At 43.2% G+C, this 9,367-nt stretch overlaps 1 protein-coding gene across 1 annotated transcript; it reads right to left on the minus strand.

Annotated features, from left to right (window-relative positions):
- Positions 1-431: 431 nt before the first annotated feature.
- Positions 432-8,048, minus strand: slc25a25a (solute carrier family 25 member 25a). Its single transcript, XM_076047018.1, has 10 exons — positions 7,741-8,048; positions 5,913-6,039; positions 5,718-5,805; positions 5,508-5,619; positions 3,915-4,073; positions 3,099-3,251; positions 2,891-2,998; positions 2,626-2,793; positions 1,984-2,134; positions 432-1,867 (listed from the first exon to the last, which is right to left on the minus strand). Exons 1-10 carry the CDS (start codon positions 7,900-7,902, stop codon positions 1,683-1,685), a joined length of 1,413 nt encoding a protein of 470 aa, XP_075903133.1. The 5' UTR covers positions 7,903-8,048; the 3' UTR covers positions 432-1,682.
- Positions 8,049-9,367: the final 1,319 nt, after the last annotated feature.

The raw sequence follows: 9,367 nt of genomic DNA on the forward strand, positions 1-9,367 counted from the left end.
AGATACGAGAAAGGTATTTGATTTTGTCTGGCTTGCCCACATTACAAGAAAGTGCATTGCCGTTGTTGTGCCCAGGCCCAGCATTGATCTGAAGTCATGATGAGTCAACTGACGTCTGCGGTTCAGAATCCAATTGGTGAAAAACAGAATGAGCTATAAATATATTGGTTTTCTCACACCATTCCAATTATATAACAAGTCTTTCAGTGAGGTCTGTTTTGAATTATTACCCTTTTGGTTTTGCTTTGGCTTTGTCTCATGATTTTCTGTTTTGCAAAACAAAAATAAATCTGTTCATCTTTCTATTGAGGCGAACAAATAGAGGTTTCTAAATTAAATAAACCAAAGAGTTTCAGCTGAGAAGCTTTGGAAATATTACAGTGTGCACAAAGAATGAATGTTCTTTTCAAAGAGAAGAAAAAAGACATAGCTGACATAATCTGTTTATTTGCATGATAATGGTCCATTAAAACAAAAAACTTTACAAAAAATAATATATATATATATATATATATATATATATATATATATATATATATATATATATATATATATATATGTCTAACACCTGAATTGCTATGGCATTCATTTAGAGGCCTTTTCAGCATCAATTAAAGTGCATTTACATTAAGTCTTTTCAAGCCCTTGTACTGTGTATCAATGTTAAAAAAGAAAAAAAAGAAAAACACCTTCATACATAAACCTCAGTGAATTAAACCATATTTTCTCCTTTAACCAGGGTGAACATTGATTTTTAAAACTTAGGGAAGGGGCCGAAAAAACCATCTATGCACATTAACAGACAACCTGCAGCATTTTGCAACGAGAGGTATTTTTCAGCTGTTGCACACGAGTACAAACTCTTAACTCCTCCACATTCCAGACAACTACATTTAGTGTTTAGCCACACATTAAGGCTGTTGCCCGACGTTTGCTTCCGCACCCTGAATATAGGCTCTGCATCTTTAAAACCACTAGAAATCTGACTGTCGAGGAACCACGCAGCATTAGAATTTCTTCATAAAAACAATAAATACAAGCCAGAAATAAATACTCCAAGGTCAAGCACTCATTCAGGACGGGTGGAGAGGGATCAAACTCACATGTGCAAAATCCTCTCGTTTGGAAACTCAACTCTTTCTGCAGGCAACAACTGCTCAACTGTGAGGCGCCCTAAAGACATCAGTAATGCAAAAAACTTCCACCATAAATTATTTTGTGAGAGACATGTGCTCATATTTTTCTGTACTGCATGTATTTCAACAAACAATCTGTCATGTGGAAAAAGAACTACAAAAAAAAAAAAAAAAAAAAAAAACACTGCCCTGACAGCACAACAGGCAGGACATACAAACATATTTGGTCACGTTTCTCCTCATTCCGCTCCCTTCGACACCTTTCAAAATAAATAGCAGCGGTCAGCAGAGTCATTAAGTCTCCACTTTGACTTGGGAGACCATCGTATCTTCTCCTGTCTTTCATCAGCTGGCATTCACAGAATGAGGACTCTCCACAAACCCCAGCGGGCCCAAAGGTCCCTGGGATTCCCTGACATTCACCCTGGGAGCCAATAGAAGGGGGAGGGAGTGGTGGTGCTGGTGGCGAGGGACGAGGTGGAGGTCTGGGCGGGGGGGGGGGGCAGCGATGGTGGTGGTTACAAGTCACATTCCAGAGATGATGTTTCAGCGCGACTTCACTCCGAGCTGCGTCTTCAGCTGCTCGTACACCACGTAGCTGATGCTGACGGCGGGGATGACCTTGAGGAAGTTTGGCGCCAGGCCCCTGTAGAGCCCCGTCGGGCCCTCCGTCTGCACGATCTGCCTGAAGAGGCCCGACATGGAAACCTGCGGGCTGCCCTCTGTCGCCGCTGAAGAGACAAAACAACCTGCAGGTCAGTGTCGGCTATTTTGAGAGACATGCGATGATGCGTCGTTGTCACATTTCACCCTTTTGTTTGTGTGTGTGTGTGTGTGTGTGTCACACCTTGTGCTTGCATACGGGTGCGGACCAGGGCCAGCGGGTAGCTGGCAAGCTGACCGCAGGTGCTGGAAACGGTGCCGCAGGCCAACAGGACCAGCACGCCCGGGTCGGAGCTGTTGGTGCTGTACTGCTGCAGGTAGTGGTTCTTCAGCGTCTGAGGAGAGACAGGAAAAATGGAGCAACGATCAACAGAATGTTCTCTTTCAAAGTTTGGCTATTATTTCACTTTGTTGTCCAGTGTTGCATAATGTCATGGATTTATTTATACATGTACTTTTTTTTTTTTAATTTAAAAAAAACATGAAACGCTGAGCTTTGTTTTTGTCTAGTTGGCTGTTCCCCTGTGGGCTGTTTAAAGGTTACACATTACGACTGTAAAACGGTTGTGTAACCGGTGCTGCCTGAAGACATTGAGGATACATATCTTAAACCGCCAGGGTTTTTGCAAAGCTGACGGTCTAAATATAAACCGCTGTGTTTGCCTTAGCACAGTCTGACTGCACACCGCTGCTCCGCAAGGTTAAAGGCAAGTAAAGCCTGAACGTCAGGGGAATTTGTTGAGGAAAACGGAGTTTAGATTGAAATGAATAGTAATAAATGAGGCACAAGTGTGTGGTGGGTGCCTTGCAATGTGTGACTGCCTACCTCGTACACAGCCAGGTCAATGCCGGCATACGGGATGATGCCCAACATGTTTGGGACGTAGCCCTTGTAAAACGCCACCAGTCCTTCTTTCCTGAGAATCTGCTTGGCACAGTCTGAGATACCAGAGTACTGGCCGGTCTTCCTCAGAGCAAGGCGAGTTTTTAAGACCTGGAGACAATTAATAAAAAAGAAGAACAAAGTTTAGTAAGTCTGAAGAGAAGGACTGTGTTCATTCACAAGGCTGCCTAAGTGACAGAATAATCACCTCCATGGGATAGATTGTGCTCTGGGCCATGACTCCAGCCAGCGAGCCGGCAACAAATCGCTCCAGGACGCTCAGAGTCTCCTTATTGGTGCCGATCAGACGTTTAATCTGGGATGGGGAAAGGGTAAAAGAAAAGCACATTAGCGAAAGGATTGACCGGCGAGGACGTGGAGACTCCTGGCACCGCCGCAAGGTTCACTATTCACACCTGCTCGTAGGCCATGAATTTGAGGGCCGACTCAGGGGCGATCTTGATGATGTTGACGCCGTTGCCTCTCCATAACGACCTCATCCCACCTTCCTTGATCATCTGCATCAGGCCGCTCATGATGCACATTTTGTTGGTCTGGGATCCATAAACCTGCGGAACGACACAGATGACTTGGTTGGAAAAATGTCGCAACGGTTGAATTTTGCACACTGGGCTTTTTAATCACCATCTACTTTCACAGACATCAATTCAATTTAGTGAATGGACTGCAGCGAAAACAGGGCCACTTTCAACCAGTTAATGGGGAAAAATAACTAGATCATGTCATTCGTGATCAATGAGGTGAAAAATCAACAGGGTCGCTTCAAAGTTGACTTTCCACCTGGCAGCTGACGCAAATGTGGGCAATTGACACAGATTCCTAATCTGAACAGCGAGACGTTGAACCTCACCATGGCAGCATTTACGCAGGAGAGGGGGTGTACGGACCCTGAGCCGGGCGTCATTGGTTGACGGCAGAGTGCGGCTGCAACGCACAACCTGCCCCTGGACTCTGGACTCTCACGCTTACAGAGTAGCAGTCAAACATTAACTGGTTATGGCTGTTAAGTAACATCCTACTGGGCAAATCCTCTCTGCTTTTACCGTAACCCACTGTTGGCACCATGGCCTTATGAGGAGATCAGAGAAACCAACTTGTGCATTGACACCCAAACAATGCCCATAAAGACCCGTAGAGCAACACAACCCAAACAGTTTCTTCACTTTGTTCACCTACTCCCAGACTGCGACTGCATGATTTTCTTTCCTCACCTGCATCATGACTTTGAGTCTGTCCAGCGGCGCCGTGCACGTCCTGGAAACTGCTCCAGCTCCACCGCCTGCAACCAGGTGCCGCCACCACATCCCCGTCTGCTTTTCCTCTATGGTGAACTCATCAGGAACCATCAAGTTCTCCCCCACATCGATAATCTGTTAAACAAAGAGGGAGAAAGAGAGAACAATGAGTCACAAGGTTACTGTAAAAATCTGTCCACTTTTGTTTCCTCTTTTTGCATCACAACAGAAGTGACTGGATCCCGTGATGCCACGAGGACATTTGATAACAGCTGATGACACTGATTATTTTTACTCTGTCCTTCTAAGCTTGAAGGGAAATAGTAGAGGGAGACCCCACATAGGGAGGTGAAAGCCGAGGCTCATCGTGTGTACAGTTACAAACGTTATTTCTTGTTTTGGGTCCTAGGTGGAAGCTAAATATACGCTACAGAGCGACACTTTGATTGCAGCCCAGGTTCACCTTCACCGTCAAGGTGACGAAGGTCGACAGTGAATTGACTTTGGCAGTTCATCATGTACACGTGTCACTTTGCGCGCGGGGCCTTTCAAAGGGCAAAAGGCAAATGCCAGTTTCAAATGATCCAGGTCGGGTGTCTAATGAGAACACAGCTCTTTGCTGGGTCTGTGTGGACCTGTAGCTGTGTGCCCTCTCACAGCAGCACAAAGTTCAAAATGAATGAACAACAAATGAAAATTCCTCAGCTCCGCTCTTGCTGGACAAACTATGGCAACTTCGTACTCATGCGATATTGTTTTGATTGGGTTATTTGTTTCTAACAACCTACCTTGGAGGATTCTTTTTAAAGTTGTCATTGTTACATCATTAAGCCAAATTCATGTAAAAGGCCCGTTAATGGACTTGGCCTGATTAAACATTAGCTGCCTTGTTACCAGTGAACCCGTGACCACAGTGTCAGTATTTCCAGGACATTGCTGTGGGGATCAAACATTGTGACATGGATTTCTACTTTCGGGGGGGAAAAGTAAATATCGATGCAGCGTCTCATGTTTCATCAGTAAGTTGTCACTGTCTGGCACCTCTCTATGCTGGACATGTGACACGGAGCAGAAATAACTTAGTACTGCACCAAGGAGCATACTGCTTCTTGGCAAGAGCTGAGCTGTATCAGTGTTGGCTACACCTGCTCTGTCTGGTTCCTGCTGCCTTTTACATAACCGCTAGAAAAATCCTCCAGACTTAATCCTCCCAGAATGAGACCACAGGTCCATTCATAGCCTAATAAAGCTTAATCGCTGACGCACGACTTGTACCGATGTGGCCGCACAGGAAATTGGCTTTTCAATCGACCTATTTGAAAGACAGAGACGAGGTGAATCTCAGTCATGTTTCGTATTAGCTGCTGTTATCAAATGACCTCCTACTGTTATCGGACCTAGGTTGAAGGATATGAATGATAGCAACTTCTGGACCTTCTACCAGCTGGGTTCATTTCCAGTGAATATTGTCCACTGATTACCATGACAGAAATCCAGAATTCTCTGTTTAGGATAAGGCTGCTGATATATTCTTCGTGTTACCTTTCCAGTGCAGACGGCTGAACTCACCGTGGAGTGTTTCCAGTAGAGGATGATTTCTGGAATGTTCTCCGTCTTCTCCACGATGGGCTGTCGGCTCCAGTCCTTACTGCTGATTGTTATGACTCCATTTGTGTCCATGCTTAAAAAAAAATAAAGAAACAAAGAATTCAGCTTCTATGGCCATTTATGAAACAGTCCAAGACAGCAGTGGGTTGACAGATGCTAGTGCAAAGTTACCTTTTAAGGGCCTTTTCTGCATGCCGTCGAGAAATGTGCACACCGAGATCACGGAGAGACTGCATGAACTCCCCAAGATCGACACGTCCTTCAAAGCAGACAGGGGCATTTTAAGCACAACTATCCTGCAGTGTAATTAACTTAATGACACAGAGACCAAGACGGCATTTAACACGCCCGCAACAAAGTACACACCTGCATTCTTCCTGTTGATACTTTTCACCACAAGTTTCAGGTCCTTCTCGTAGTCTTGCAGATAATGGACAAACTCCTCAAAGTGCAGCTGTGCATCCAGGCCGTTTTCTTCCTTTTTGAATGTTTTCTGAATGAGGGGAAAAAAACGTTCAGAAGACAATTTTTGCAGTACAATTTTTTTTCTTAAAGCCGAGTATATTATGGACTTAAACACCAAAATACAGCTATGTTTTGCATCATGTTTATCCAGAAACAAGCTGCAATGGGGGATGACCTATTATGTAATAGTAATGGATGCAGAACAAAATGAAATCAATTTAATGGCTGCTTGTGAAACCGGTACAGACAGTTCTGAAATGTCGCGTTGCAGTCCTGGATCCTAGTCAAGACTTAAAAAAAGGTGGCCGACTCCAGTTTCATGACCCACTTGCCAAGCTGTTGGGCCCTTGGCACTCATGAATGACCGTGGTGACGTCTCAGAGGCCACGGGGGGAAACGAATTAGGTAGTAACAGGTCCGATCTATGTATGACCTGAACAGCAGCTCCATGTACCAACTGCTTTAATCCCGTCTGGGTTCAGACCTGGTTTGAAATCAGATGAGTGCATCAGCAGTCCTCAGACTGAAACCTGACACTTGAGTCAACCCGGGGTAGGCATATGACTGTCATGCAGTAATGATACACCGCACGATTTTTGAACCTCCATCAAAAGCTTGTGTGATTGATATTAATGTGTTTTCAGGCTTGATCCCTGAGAACATCAAGCTGGGGGTCTTAAAAAACGTTTTGGTTTAATTTGGTTGGGTCTTTTTCAGCACCCACAAGACTGTGTCCTCAGCTGTCCCCAGCTAGAGAGAACTGGTCGCAACCGCATCTCCCAGAGCAGCAGTGCAGCTGAGGAGACAAATGTGTGAACTACATTGGAGACAAGCAAAATCAGCAGCATGTGCAACAAACTTGTCACATTGCCATCACTTTGTGAGAACACAATGCTAGTCGTTTTAGCAGAGCGTGAGAAGAGAAAAAAAACTGTTCAGAACAGTATCAAAGAGTGTGTCACAGAATGAGTCATCGGCCACAGCATTCTTTTAACACAAGAGAATACTTCAGTCTAGTTTTGGTTTCAGAAGGGGCTCTCAAAGAACAAAAGAGATGAGACAGTCAAGTAATGCAAATGCATACAAGTAGTAGGAGTTGGGTGTAATGGTCAATAATCGAGTTTAAAAGGTGGGAATATTTATTTATTTTGCAACACAATTACTTTTTCAATTGTGTATTCTAAATTATTACTTTTTCAATTGTGTATTCTAAATGTCTGGTGAAAAAACAACAACAATGTGGCTCTCAGTGGAGCGTTTATGATGGCAGTCAAATGCAACGACCTCAACGAACAGCAGCGTGGCACCAAATTCCATTTAGGGTGGATCTCCTCTGAAATGAAAGAAGCCGGCGCGTAACCCGCGCTAGTTCACTTATTTTTATTTTGTTAATGTATATATATACACAGCTATTTCACTCGATTAAAAGGGATGATTAAAAAAAAAAACTATTGTCAATGGCTTAAGTTAAAACTAAAAAAAACTAAAAAAAAAAAAAAAACGAAGGGAATTTTCTGGACGCCGGTGCCGGTAAAATGCGCGGCCTCCTCGTACAGGCTTTTTTTTTTTTTTTTTTTTTACAACCGCTAACTCTTCCGGTGGCGCGGTAAGGAGGGATCTGCTAAAGTTAACTTAGTAATTGGATTTAAAAAGTAGGTGGGTTATAGTTGTAATCGCCAGAGAAGCGGTGGTCTGACCCGTTAAACTAATAGTATTTATTTTAACATACCTTTCGCCATTTCTGGTAGGTGGATAGCTCCTGGGACGGAAGAAACACGCTCAGCTTGTTGAAGAGGGACTTCAGCTCCGACGGCAGTCCGTTAGATTCGAAGTATTCCACCTCCACCGAGTCTGAGTTGGAGCCGGGGACGTAAAGGCACAGGCCGAGCATGTTTGGTTTGGAGAAAATTTTAAAATAACCCTACAATAAATAATAAATAAATAGCAACACCGGAGTTGTCTCGCGCTCGCGCGGTCACACTGAAATACCGGCGAAGAAACGCCGGCTCGGGTAGAAAAAATGGCCCACAGTCACGCCCCTCGACCGGGAGAGAGAGAGGCTCAGCACCATTGGCTTTCGAAGTGATTCCGCCCCTATGAGTACTACGCCATTTTACTACTGGCCAATCAGAGAAGAGGTTCATTGAAGGACTCGACATGCCGCCTTCTACGTGTGAGTAGTGTAAAGCGGGGTGGAAGGAACCGATGGCCTTGCCCGTCCTCGTTTTATTTAAATTTATTAATTTGTTTGATTGTTTGTTTAGTCAGTTATTTCTTTATATTTAAATTTACCTTTGCTCATGTTCCTTGATCGAATCAACGCTCTTCAATTCAGCTTTACTTGTATTCTTCCATATCATAACGAAGTTATTTTAGGGTAGTTAACGTCTGGTGAAGACTATTGTATTTGAATACACAATCATCAACCACTCAGACAACTACTTTATTTTTTATTTTTTGCTTATAATTTTATACTATCCTAAATTTTTATGATACCAGTAATTTTTTTGTTGCATCTTTTGGTTTGAACAGAATTCTAACGTACATATTCCTTATACCATGATTTATGATGATATATAATTATTATTGCTTGTTGTATACTCTTCAAATTGCTTTTTTTTTTTTTTTTTTTTTAATTACTGGTGCGGTACAATAAGGATACAACAATATTTACTTGCTATTTCTGGCATAGTGTTCAGCTGGGACTCAAACAAAACTCACAAGCTGAAATGACCAAAAGTCAACAAATTCTTTTCATGGTTCCCTTACTTTAATTCTGATGTAGGTTCGGTATTCCCTTGTGTTGTGTCCTCAAATTATCTTTTGTTCTGTGGAGCGGATAGAGAGAGTACCTATCTGTCCCTATCTGTCTCTGCAGTCACACACTTAATCAGTTTAGAAAAGCAGCAGACACCCTGCAGTGGTTGAGGGAGTATTGCCAGGAGACCGAAAAGGACCTGAAGGGAACAGCAAGAGCTGCCAGGGGTGTCTGTGGATCCTGTTTGGGTCTGCTAACACACACACACACACACACACACACACACACACACACACACACACACACATAAAGAATGCTGTTTATTGATTATGCTCTAAAACTAAGACATTAGGACAGACAAACACTATATTTGTCATTAATGGATTATCACTAAGAAGTTACATTGTTTTTATGATTTAAAATATTGTCTCAAATGACTTCCGTCTTAAAACAGATACAAAAATGTGTTTTACCTTTGATACCTTAAGTAACTGACGGTGATACTGTTGTTGTTGTTGTTGTTGTTGTTGTTGATGATGATAATGATGCACTTGACCAGTACTGATGACTTTTACAGTGAACGCTAAACAGCCCAAAT

Source organism: Nelusetta ayraudi, unplaced genomic scaffold, assembly GCF_046127955.1.
Source record: "Nelusetta ayraudi isolate G7.1 ecotype Tasmania unplaced genomic scaffold, CSIRO-AGI_Nayr_v1 ptg000092l, whole genome shotgun sequence".
NCBI lineage: Eukaryota > Metazoa > Chordata > Actinopteri > Tetraodontiformes > Monacanthidae > Nelusetta > Nelusetta ayraudi.